General features: G+C 45.0%; 1 protein-coding gene across 1 annotated transcript in view; it reads left to right on the forward strand.

Annotated features, from left to right (window-relative positions):
- The first annotated feature begins 1,775 nt into the window (after positions 1–1,775).
- Positions 1,776–13,328, forward strand: part of LOC124583871 (actin cytoskeleton-regulatory complex protein PAN1-like) — a 136,493-nt gene continuing 124,940 nt past the window's right edge. The window contains exons 1-2 of the mRNA XM_047131344.1: positions 1,776–1,871; positions 7,370–7,505. Coding sequence (XP_046987300.1) covers positions 1,776–1,871; positions 7,370–7,505 — 232 coding nt within the window. The remainder of the gene's footprint in view (positions 1,872–7,369; positions 7,506–13,328) is intronic.

A 13,328-nucleotide genomic window follows, 5' to 3' on the forward strand; every position in this document is an offset into this window, starting at 1 on the left:
ACCGCGCGGCCACTCCCCGCGCCCCGCCCGTAGGCCATCAGGGTCTTTCGGAGTCCAGGTTTGACACATCCCAGCCACCACAGCAATGTGGAAACATACATGGGCAGATGCCTGAAACAACGACGCCACATGTCAGCAACAGCTTTCCGAAACACTTGCTCGCAAAGGAGGGTGACGTTCAGCGTCCACGGACCTCTGCTGCGTCTTGTGAGTTGTCGGGGTAACGTGATAGTGCAGATAAAAGCGAGATGATCCGTGAAGGCCGTCGGCCAGAGTTCTGCATCACGGGTTGCTGTGCGGAGGGCACGCGAGACGTATATCCGGTCCAGACGACTGGCAGAGTGGCCGGTAAAGTGCGTATATCCTTGCTGGTTCCCATGATGTAAGAGCCATGCGTCGTGGAACGTGAAGTCACGTATCAGTGCTTGTGGAGCCGGGCGTGGGACATAATGTGGTATCTGGTCCTCGGGCCGGAGAACACCTTAAAATCGCCGCCCACTGTGTAATGGTCCATGTTTCCTTGCAAAAGAGGGGCTACCTCTTCCAAATAGAAGACATACCTGTCGCCGGGCGTGGGACATAATGTGGTATCTGGTCCTCGGGCCGGAGAACACCTTAAAATCGCCGCCCACTGTGTAATGGTCCATGTTTCCTTGCAAAAGAGGGGCTACCTCTTCCAAATAGAAGACATACCTGTCGCCGCGGTGCGAAGTACGAGAAGCAGCGTAGACGTTAACGAGGCGGACTGCGCCTAGAGTGAGAGCAATGCTTCGCCCGTTCGGCATGCATGTCACGTCCGTCGCTTTCATGCCATCTCGGAGATGGATGGCCGTTCCTCCTGCGCCATCACCAGAGGGCTGTAGGTGGTGTAGCCATATAGGTCTAAACGCAGATCGGGGCGGACCTCCTGGAGAAGGGCAATGTCCAAGCCTGCCGCTCTGATCATGTCGTGTAACATGCGGGTCTTGACAGTGGAGTGGAAACACCACTGACATTGACTGTTCCCACACTGTGTGACTGAGACATATCAAGTGGTGGAGGCAGTGTGGTGGTGCAAGCCCACGGTGATCTCGCACACCACACAACCATCGAGCCACATGATGTGCACTACTGTGCCGTATAATCCCCTGACTGCCAGAGCCCTCTGGGCTTAAAGTCAGCCATAGGCTCCGGTGGAGGTATCGATGTGTGCTGTGCATTATCTATCTCCATGTCGTCTGCCCAATCACCAAGAGAGGATTGGGAGGTCAATGGTGGCTGGCCACTTTCACAGGAACCCACATTTTGGGAGTCGACCCGATGCGCCTCGTTTTCAGGGCCACCAGATGTAGGAGAGTGTTCCTTATCCTAAGGCGCCTTCTGGTGAATGATGCCCCTGGAATCCGCTGTGCCGGCCTATGTGGCCGTGTGGTTCTAGGCGCTTCAGTCTGGAACCGCGTGACCGCTACGGTCGCAAGTTCGAATCCTGCCTCGGGCATGGATGTGTGTGATGTCCTTAGGTTAGTTAGGTTTAATTAGGTCTAAGTTCTATGGGACTGATGCAACAGATGTTATGTCCCATAGTGCTCAGAGCCATTTGAACCATTTTTTGAATCCGTTACAACTATAGACGCGTCAACGAAGTCGATGTCTTCTGCCAGCCTCACATCCCTGCCCCGTTCTTCAACTGACAATCGCCGCTTCTTGTGTCGCTTGGGTGATTTTTGCTCGCGGTCCGAGATTCGACATCCACTGGAGGGTGGGGCTCGACACGGTCTCGGTCATCGGGAACCCCTATGTCGGATCCCGACAGTGATGGCGGCTGGGTGCCCACGACAGAGGCTGCAGGAACCTCTCCACCGTTTGGCTGCGGTGGCGTCGCCGTCGTCATCGTCGGCGCTGACTTTCCAAAGGAGCTCATAGCGGCTTGAGGTGGTATCAAGTTTTGATTATCCGTCACATCATGCCGTGCTGCCTCCACATACGTTATCGGGAGAGAGATTATCGTGGGTCGTTGGGAAGTTCATTGCGTGGCACCTGAATGACGCAGACAGTTTTAACATGGCCCTCCTGGCCGCAGCCCGAGCAGGTACTCTGTTGGTCATCATACACAGTATAACAATTGCGCGGCAGCCGCCAACGAAAACATTTGATGGACCGTCCTTCTTAAGTTCTACGCGCACTTGTCGTACCCCGTTAAGGACAGGGTATGTTTCGAATGTATTCCATTTCTCCTCTGTGTGGCTCAGAAATGTGCCATAAAGCCGCAACTCATCAACGACAAGATTGGCAGGAACTTCGAGCGGTAGTTCAAAGATGCGCACGGTACGCGCCCCCAGACCATCATGGTCAACTGGTACCACGCTCACATTACCGTCTGCGTGGCAGAAGTGAAAGGCGTTTGTAGGTCGTTGGCGGAGTCTGTCGCAGGCCTCTTCGTCAATCAGTGTGAGGTAACCTGTGGTGGATACTATAGACAAATGAATGCCTATCAATTCTTGCGATTAGATATGAGAACGCCATGGCGGGTCGGTACTGGTACCATAAGGCAATACAAGGACGCAACCGCGCGCTAGCGGGTAAACAACAACGCCTACGGAGTGCGGATCGGCGCGCGGAGCCCGTCCGCGCGGTACCACGGCTGAGAGCCGACTCACCACTAGACCACCAGCTTTGGACTCCATCAAAAGAAACACACAGACAGCTCACTGCTTATAATGCACCTGTGTTACTGACGCTATTTTGTAGGCTACGTATAGCGTCGTCACCTACTGCAACTTCATAAAAATATGGGAGGCTGAAGCGGGAATTTTTCCCGATGTCCCACAACCATCTCTGCATTTTTTTTTTTTTCATTTCACCTCCTAATACAGTATATCACTTCCCTCTACATACTGCAAATTATTTTCACCACACTCATTGTATTACATTTTCTCCTTTTATTATTCTTTGACATTTGCATTATATAAATTATATTCTCTACTATGTAGAAACAAATTATGTGGAACCATTTAACAGTTTTTAAACATTCAATTAGCTGTAACCTCAGAGAAATCTTTATGTTATTTACATTATTTTAAAAAAAAGCTATAACAACTGTATACCAATAAGATTGTAACAATGAGAAACCTTTGCTATTAGATATAGAAGCATCCGATCCACCTTACATTTCAAGGCGGTGGCTTACTCTGTACTGTCAATTAAATAAAAAAAATAAGAGAGTAAAATTTCTTGTTGAACGTCCCTTGTACTTTGACAGTTCCTTCGTGGGACGTTTTGTGTAGCTGCTATGTCTAATTAGATATCCAACCAATTTATCTTTCGATGTTCCACATTAATCAATGCCATTTTTTTAATTTCTTGTAGTATTTGCTCAGGCGATTTCTTTCATTCAAGAATATTTCTGTGCATGTTGATTTGGTTCTAACTTGTTTTCGCTTGTATCCGCAGAATTCACCTTCCGTAACCATATCTTGAAATGTCCCAAATAATTGTTTTGATTAACTGCTTTCTTGTTTCTATTTTAAGATGGTTCTTTGTTAAAAAATATTCCTTAAGACTTGTTTGTTTATTACAACTCTTTCTCATATCAAACACTAGTTTTGACCTGACGTGAACTTTTTACTGTGTAGCTAATAGGGGATGGCTTTTTTAGGGTTCCGGACCTCAACTGGTAGAAACGGAACCTTTAAAAAGTCATTTTGTCGTCCGTCTGTCTGTCTGTCCGACTCTTCAAAACGCTTTTCCATAGGTACGGATAGACGTGTCAACTTGATGACACATAATGAGGTGTATAAAATTGGAGCTTTTGAGACCAAGCAATCAAAAGATACAGCCATTTATGTCACACATTTTCATATTCGCAAACTGACTCATTAAAACGTATAGGGTACTACCCGATGACGTGGAACCTCGAAATCTGGCGCGAAGAAAGGTTGCACAGTATAAGTAAAGGAAAAAAAAAGAAAACAGAAAATTTTCCAGTTATCACACGAAAAAGTATTCCTTTTGTCATTTGTTATCCGACTTCAAACCTGAAATTAAAACATTTTGGGAAGTCTAGGAAGCCATGAGACTGATATATAGCCGGTACTAGTGTCAATAACAGGCAAAAATCATCAATATTGTGATTCGTGGAGTGGGTGAATTGTCTATAGACGTAATCAATTATCGAGCGAGGTGGCGTAGTGGTTAGCAAACTGGACTGACATTGGGGGGTGGTGGTCGCGGGGTTGGTTGAGGGAGGGAGGGGGCGGCGATGGTTCAAATCAGTGTCCGGCTGTCCTGATTTAGGTTTTCAATGGTTTCCCCAAATCGCTTGAGACAAATGCTGGTATGGTTCCTTTGAAGGAGCACGGCCATTTTCTTTCCTAATCCGACGACCAACCACAATTTTGTACGGAAGCCTTAGTGCGGGAGTCCTACTAGCACCTACACAATTTTTCTCATGTAAAATTATATGAATGTGTGGGCGTCTGACCGGGATGTCCTCCTGTACCATCCGGACACAGTGTTTACCGAAACTGCTCGACGCGCAGGTCGCCGAAGTGGCGTCAAATTGAAAGACCTGCACCAGGCGAACGGTCTACCCAACGGGAGGCCCTAGCCACACGACATTTCCATTTCCATTACCGAAACTGCGCGGACTATTTCGACACGCCTCTTACCCGACCCACACTCCACCTATTAGCAGTCCCTGTTTATATCCTCCATACTCGTTACTTGGATACTCGCGCTGGAGGTCATCCGCACTGAAAAAGGTGAATTTATAGCCCATCTGTGCGAATCAATTCCAGTGGAGTCCCACTAATCCGAACTAATTGGGACCGTACCTTGTTCGTATTACCGATTTGTTCAGATTAGCCGGAATTATGGTGACGAGTTTCTGGAATGAAGTATACCAAGCAGATAAGTAGGTACACCATGGTAACAAATTGGAACAAGTATGGGAACAATGGCTCACTCTCACTCCCTACCCTTATTGCTGCGCATTGTTGAGAACTATGTAGTGTCTGAGGTCAGTCCACTGCCAATTGGCTCGCAAAACGCTTGGTTATGTTAGTTATCGATCGCTGGCACGTGTAACAGTTGTATTGTATTCGTTCAGGTGTAGTGGTGTACCTATTTTCGTCATGAGTAAACGGAAACATACAACGTTAACTCTCAAAGAAAAACTTAATGCTTTGAAGCGGATATACAATGGTGAGAATGTATCTAGACTGGCAACGGAACTGGGTGTTGGTAAAGCAACCGTTTGTGATTGGAAGAAGAACCGGGTGAAGCTGAACAGTCCTGTGCAATGTTTTCGGGAAAATCACTCGAAATTCGGCAGACTTTGAAACAGTCCCAGTACATAAAGTGGATGAAGCTCTTTTCCTTTGGTTTACGCAGGAAAGAGAAAGGGGAACTCCTGTGAGTGGAGCACTGGTTCAGGAGAAGGCTGTTTACCTGAACAAATTAACGAATGGTGATGAGTCTTTTAGTGCGAGTACGGGTTGGTTGGACAGATTCAAAAAACGTCATGGAGTCCGAGACCATGCTCCTGGTTTTAAAATGTGCAGAGGCAAATCTGCTAGGCCCAGAGCCTTTAAGAACTGCAACACGAAATCCCTGCCCGTGTATTATCGCAAGAAGAAAAAAGCATGGATGTATGGTAAGCTGTTCAAATAATGGTTTCACGGCCAGTTTGTTCCCTCTGTTCGACGGCTTCCTAAGGAAAATCATTTGTCTCCCGGTGCAATCCTTTTGATTGATAACTCGCCATCTCACCCCAGCGCTGAAGAATTATGTGACGGAGAAATTGTGGCGAAGTTTTTGCTACCGAATGTTACACCACTTCTACAGCTGATGCAAACATTAAAACTGATTTACAGAAAACAATTTTTAAGAATGCTGAGCCAAGATGATAGCATTCCTTTAGTGGACAAAATAAAAAACAACAATGTGAAGGGTATTGTTTATTGGGCCGCTGAGGCATGGCAGAATATTTCAGAAAATACTCTGAGAAAATTGTGGAGAAAACTGTGTACATCTCTGTACAACCTAGTTTAAAATGAAGAGGAACATCTACTACAAATTATACAGACAATCCCTGGATGTGAAGAAGCTGGTGAAGGAGACGTAGATCAGTGGATGGCAGCGGATGGGGCACGTAAGGAGATCCTTACTGACGCTGATTTAGTTGCTGCTGTGGCTCCAGAACAGGAAGAAGTGGACTGCTGTGACGGAAGTGACAGTGAGCCTGAAAGCGACAAAGCAGAGCTGGTGCCACACAGTGGCGCAGCAGAATCCCTCGACCTCGCGCTACCTTATTTGGAGCAACAGCCCACTGCTACACCTGCTTATTTGATGTTTGTGAGACGATGGCGCAACTACGCGTCATATAACAGACTGTCTTCATTGAGCCAAAAACGATGACTGAGGCATTTTTCATCTAAAAAGTAGGGTTAAAATGTGCCCTGTATTTAAGAAAGTTTGACGGCTTCTCTTTCATTGCTATTCATTGTTTAAACCTAATGTTTACTTTCCAATTTTTGTAATACATATTAACTGTACTGTGTAAGTTATAACTGTGTATGTACCGCAGTTTACAGCAGTTTTTCATACTTAGACTAACATTTTTCATGTTCGGATTAACCGAACGTTCGGATTACCGGGGTTCGGATTAGCGGGCCTCTGCTGTATATGAATGGCTAGTATCCGTCCTTTCGTACATGTCCGGAAGAAAAGATATCACACGGAATCTGAATCTGTGATACACACTACGTGCATTGAAGATGGAGGGTGAAGGAAGAAAGGGAAAAAGCGAAGGGACTGTTGATTTCCGGGGTTTGTCATGTCCAGGAGTCCGTGTGGCACAGTGGTAAATGCAACTGCAGGAGCTACCGGTCCAGTACACATTTTGACTCGTCGTCGTGGATTCTGCGTCAAGTCTCGATGTAGCTGACATCAACAGTCCTTTTCCTTTCTTTTTACCCCCTTCCACCTTCAAATTACACGTAATGTGTAACAGATTTTAAATGGGTACGAGGCAGTTATGGACGTGTAAACTATTACCTGTTCGTCGCAGAATCAGGCATTCCTTTTGGCTTGTAGTGTTATACTCGACGACACGAGAAGTGCGTGCAGTGGTTTGTATGCGGCAACCGGCAAACGCCAGCAGCGCGATACGGCGACGGCCAGCGATCCCAGCACAGTAGCGCCGGCAGCGAGCACTAACACCTAATAAGCGGCGGGAAGCGGCCGGCATCCGTTATGCAAACGAAGCTCTTCGCGAAAGCCTTAAATCGCTTTACCGTCGCGATGAATGTGAATCGCATTTCCGAACACCCCCGGGGAGGCTGGGCGGTATATAGAGTTTAGGTGCCGGGGCTGGCTGCATTATTCGCAGGTGTTGAGCAGGCAGCTGGCGCGCGGCTCCATGAATACAGAGCCCGGCCCGGCACGGCGCGGCCCCCCGGGAGCGCCGCTGCTGCTCAATAATTCGCAGCCGACACTCGCCGCCGAGCGTCTTCGCGCGCCGTTCCGCCGCGTCAATACTTCATAGAGGGCTGAGGCCTGAGCGCTCCTCCCTCCCTCCCTCCCTCCCAGCCTCCTTCCTAGTGCCAACGTTACGTGGCCCTAAGAGCCGCCGTTCCGCCTCATCGTACTCCGCTCCGCCTGCAGCCGCGGGCGATTTTCCGGGAAGCCGCCACTGCGATTTCCGGCGCCGCAGCTTTCTACCGAAGTGGTTCGCAGCATTATGAAAAATTTCTTTCTCGCAGGCAGCACGCGCGGTAGGTTGTTCTTTGCACAGTTCGATAGCAGAGGTAGTCGAGGAACTTGCTCATAGTTGCACGGCGTTGCATGGTAACCCATTGCCCCATAGCATGGCTCCGGTCGCCACACGGGCTGCGGCCCGTTGCTCGGACTGTTGCAGGCGGTGTCTCAGTCGAGAATAGGTATACGAGTGAAAGAGGTAGCGAGAGGCATTTATATGAGCGTAGTATATCTCCTCGAAAATTTACTTCCTTCACACCTCCTCTATGTTAGCTCAGATGGCGTGTCCCTGATCTCATTTGTACTAACACTGCACTACACACGAGGTGCCTAGTTACCTCCACCGCCATTAGTGGAATTATAAGTTCTGAATAATGTTCACCAACATGTAGTCTTATGTTGTTGTCCGTTGCGCAGAAAACAGCACTTAGGTCTTGAATCCGTTATCTTGAGGCTGTAATAAGCTGTTAGCGAAGAGCTCGTACTGTATAAATAATTAAATTTTCAGTTGGTTTCTTTAAACGGGGTGTCAATCGCTTTTTATTATCAGAATACGAGAAAATGCACAGTTATAGTCCACTTTGAAAATCAGAAATAACTTCCATTATTAACAGTTTCTGTTATGCCGGAGCATATGTAGCCCCTGAGAGCCGGCAACCCATATTACACCAAAAACGACGGAGTTGTCAATGTCCAAGGCGTACAAAAAAGCACCATGGTATACACTGGCTATTTACACAGAAGATAATGGAAACAGATATTCCGAGCACTACTTCCTGCAGGGGGAGCTCGAGCCACGGCGTAAAGGAAGTATCACTAATCCAAAACCTGACTGGCTGGAGACGGCTATTTAGGCGCTAGCACCACCCCCCGAAGTTCAGTTCACTCCGGATGCCGACCTCATGTACTTCAACCGTTGAAGATTACGTCTTCGACTCTTACTAGTGTGTGTGTGTGTGTGTGTGTGTGTGTGTGTGTGTGTGTGTGTGTGTGTGTCAATTAGGAGACATTTACTGGCATCGTTATTGTTACCCTTTCGTTTGTTGTTCAGTCATCAACCTTGTGAATTTACCTCAATAAAAGTTTAGTTTGTGAAAAATTGCAAATTGTCAGTCACAACACTCTCACAGAAAATAAATAAAATAATGAACTACGTGTTTGCGTGGTTACTACCAAACTAATATTCAATTGCATGTCCAAAAGCCAGAGATTGCGAATTAACTTCTTAACCAATGCCGACCCTGGCAGACAACATGTCTGTCCTCAGACTGTCGAATGAGCTCTTACGTTTACAAACCAGAAAGTGGTGATTAAGTCTTAACTGGTAGGGACCGTGGCCGACAATACGTCCACCCGCCAAGACCGTCGATGCGGGTCTCATCTGACAGCCGAACCACAACGCCCGCCATCCAAGTCAGGCGCTACCCGAAGATCTCCGCAGTCCTTCGTCTGCCTTTCCGTTTAACGATTGTTTATTATCTTGCTGGTAATCAATTTTTTTGAACTAATGAAACGATAGTCTGCTATTGAGAGATGGTTTTGCATGAAATGTAAGTAAATTCAATACTTAGTTCTTCTAATATTAATAACGGAAGTTTGTCAATTGGCACGCTATTTGCGAACACAGCTGTGGAGAAAGATCACAAACAATCTAGGCGGTCTTTCTCTCGATACACGCACCGAATAAACCGTCTGTCACCGGTACCTCGCGCCACATTATGTCATCCTCCCACTCCTGCCTTCTCAACTGCCCTAAGACGAGCTTGTTGTAGCTGCATATAATGGTTGTAAGGCCAGAAATACCGCTGTTAGGAACGGACTTGGAAATAAGTCCGGTGCAATCGTTTTAGATTCAGCACGTTACATTAATAAGATAAACTTGTCTGCTCAATAAGCTTACATGTTTGTGGATATTTCCTGAACCAGCAACCTGTCCCAGAGTTGCACGGGTAGCACTAACAAGGTGAGGCCATGACCCTCGGATAGATTAGATTACATTGGATTAATACTTGTTCCATAGATCATGAATACGACACTTCGTAATGATGTGGAAAATGTCAGGTTAATAAAAGATGTCTGTACAAGATATTACATTACACAAAATATTGCATGACACTAATGTTTAAGTTGTTTTTTTTTCGTTAATTTATATCTAAAAATTCAGCCAATGAGTAGAAGGAGTTGTCATCTAGAAATTCTTTTAATTTATTTTGAAATGTTAGTTGGCAATCTGTCAGGCTTTTGATGCTGTTTGGTAGGTGACCAAAGACTTTTGTGGCAGCATAATTTACCCCTTTCTGTGCCAAAGTCAGATTTAACCCTGCGTAGCGAAGATCATCCTTTCTCCTGGTGTTATAGTTATGCACACCGCTATTACTTTTGAACTGAGTTGGATAATTAAGAACAAATTTCAAAATGAATACATATACTGTGAGGTTACTGTGAGGATCCCTAGATCCTTAAATAGATGTCTTCAGGATGACTGTGGGTGGGTTCCAGCAATTATTCTGATTACACGTTTTTGAGCAATGAATACTTTTCTACTCAACGATTAATTACCCCAGAATATGATGCCATACGAAAGCAGTGAATGAAAGTAGGCATAGTGAGCTAATTTACTGAGATTCTTATCACCAAAATTTGCAATAACCATAATAGCATACGTGGCTGAACTCAGACGTTTCAGCAGACCATCAATGTGTTGCTTCCAGTTCAACCTTTCATCAATGGACATACCTAAAAATTTTGAAAATTCTACCTTAGCTACAGACTTCTGTTCAGAGTCTGTATTTATTACTGGAGTTGTGCCATTTACTGTACAGAACTGTATATACTGTGTTTTATCAAAATTTAAAGAGAGTCCGTTTGCTGAGAACCACTTAATAATTTTGTGAAAAACATAATTTACACTTACATCACTTAGTTCATGGTTTTTGGATGTTATTACTATACTGTTATCATCAGCAAAAAGAACTAACTTTGCATCTTCATCAATGTGGAATGGTAAGCCATTAATGTATATCAAGAACAGTAAAGGACCTGAGACCGAACCCTGTGCGACCCCATACTTGATAGCCCCCCAGTTTGAGGAATCAGCTGTTGTTTTAACATTACATGAACCACTTATTTCAACTTTCTGCATTCTTCCAGTTAAGTATGAATTAAACCATTTGTGCACTGCCCCCCTCAAACCATAATGATTTAGCTTATCTAAAAGAATTCCATGATTTACACAATCAAAGGCCTTTAAGAGATCACAAAAAATACCAATGGGTGATGTCCGGTTATTCAGAGCATTTAATATTTGATCAGCGAAAGCGTATATACCATTTTCTGTTGAAAAGCCTTTCTGAAAACCAAACTGACATTTTGTTAGTACTTTATTTTTACAAATATGGGAGGCTACTCTTGAATACATTACTTCCTCAAAAATTTTTGATAGAGCTGTCAGAAGAGAGATTGGGCGGTAGTTGTTGACATCTGATGTATCCCCCTTTTCTATGCAATGGTTTTACAATGGCATATTTCAGTCTATCGGGGAAAACACCCTGCTCCAAAGAGCTATGACATATGTGGCGGAGAATCCTACTTATGTGTGGGGAACAAGCTTTAAGTACCTTGCTGGAAATGCCATCAATTCCGTAAGAGCTTTTACTTTTCAGTGAGTTTATTATTTTACTGATTTCAGAGGGAGAGGTTGGTGGAATTACAGTTGTTTCACACTGCCCAGGTATGGCCTCTTCTATTAGTAGCCTTGCCTCTTCTAGTGAAGATCTAGATCCTATTTTCTCCACAACATTTAAAAAATGATCATTGAAAATATTTTCAATTTCTGATTGTTTGTTAGTACACTTGTCATTTAGTTTTATGGCACTAAAGTCTTCCTGTGCTCTTGGTTGCCCTGTTTCCCTTCCAATAATATTCCAAATTGCTTTAATTTTATTATCAGAGTTTCTGACCTCAGACATGATACACATGCTTCTCGACTTTTTAATAACTTTTCTTAGTACTGCACCATAGTTTTTATAATATTAACAATTTCTGAGGCAGTACTCCCTCTTGCTGTTAGATACAGTTCTCTTTTACGGTTGCAAGATATTCTTATTCCTTTAGTTAGCCAAGTTTTTTTAAATGTTTTCTTGGAATTATGTTTAACTATTTTCTTTGGAAAACAATTTTCAAATACCCTTAAAAATGTATCGTGAAATAAGTTATATTTCAAGTTTGCATCGGGTTCCTTATACACTTCATCCCAGTCTAGCTGCTGTAAGCTTTCCCTAAAGTTTGCGATATTGATATTGTTAATTGAACGCACTGATTTGAAAGTGTGATTTGATATACTGCATGGAGCAGTATCATGTACTGTAACTAGCTGTGCACCATGATCTGAAAGACCATTCTCAACAGGATAAGCATTTATGTCCTTAAATTTATCTTGGTCTATAAAAAAGTTATCTATCAATGTACTGCTGTTCTTTGTTATTGTTATATCCTAGCCAGTAATGTCACCCGAGCCTGCTGCCAAAAGGTTGGCAGCATCAAAAGTCCGGACGCCGTCCGCATAAGCAGCGCCAGCGAGACAGGAAATCGCCGCAAGTCTGCGCGCGCCACCGCTGGCTTCTGGTTTCTTAAGCGCTGGAGTCGCGAGCGCTAGGACAGTTCTGTATTCGCCGCTCAGTTGTATACTCGCCACCGAATGGTGTACTTGCTAGTCAGTTGTGTGTTCATCGCAGCAGTGTTGTTGTTTGTCGTCAGCCGACGCTGACCTAGCCGCTCCGACTCGAACTAGACAGACCTCTGTAGACACGGAGTTCACTACTGTGTTTCTGTATCTTCGTTAATAAAGATAAGTACTGACTTTTATTTAATCTGAGTGTTTGGGTTTTCATCTTTCTGTTCACTGTTCCAGCGGACCGGTCGGCCCGCTATTAAAAGTGTGGCGGTGACTTCGTAAGCCGTTTCTACAGCTAATTGTTTGTTCCTACGAACGCCGCCACAAAACTGGCGACGAGGGCTTCCGGACTCGTGTGCAGGGCTGGTTCAACTTGTTTCTGGTTGTACTAATTATAGCGATAAAATTTTGGGGGCTGGTTTAATTTGTGTTCACTATGTCTGCCGAATTACAACAGTTGATCTTGTTACAGAGTCAGCAAATACAAAGTTTGGTGGAAGCAATCGCCAAACAAGCGGCTAATCCTCCAACACAAAAGGAACAAGCACAGGCAGCACCACCTTTCCGTGCTTTTGATGCATCAAGAGAAGAATGGCGAGAATATTTCGCGCAGTTGCAGGTGCACATGACAGTCTACAAAATCACGGGTACTGAGCGGCAGCTTTATTTAATTTCCACTGCAGGCGTGGAAGTCTATCGACTACTTTGTAAGTTGTTCCCGGAATCCAAGCCAGAAGCTTTAGACTATGACGTTGTTGTTAACAAGCTTGCTGAGTATTTCGAGTCGCGAGTTCATGTGGCAGCAGCCAGATTCAAGTTCTTCAGGTTAAAGAAACTGCCACATCAATCTAATAAACAGTGGTTAACAGATTTACGGGGCCTCACCCGTCAGTGCCGATTTAATTGTGTGTGTGGAGCT

This window comes from Schistocerca americana, chromosome 1 (genome assembly GCF_021461395.2).
Source record: "Schistocerca americana isolate TAMUIC-IGC-003095 chromosome 1, iqSchAmer2.1, whole genome shotgun sequence".
Lineage (NCBI taxonomy): Eukaryota > Metazoa > Arthropoda > Insecta > Orthoptera > Acrididae > Schistocerca > Schistocerca americana.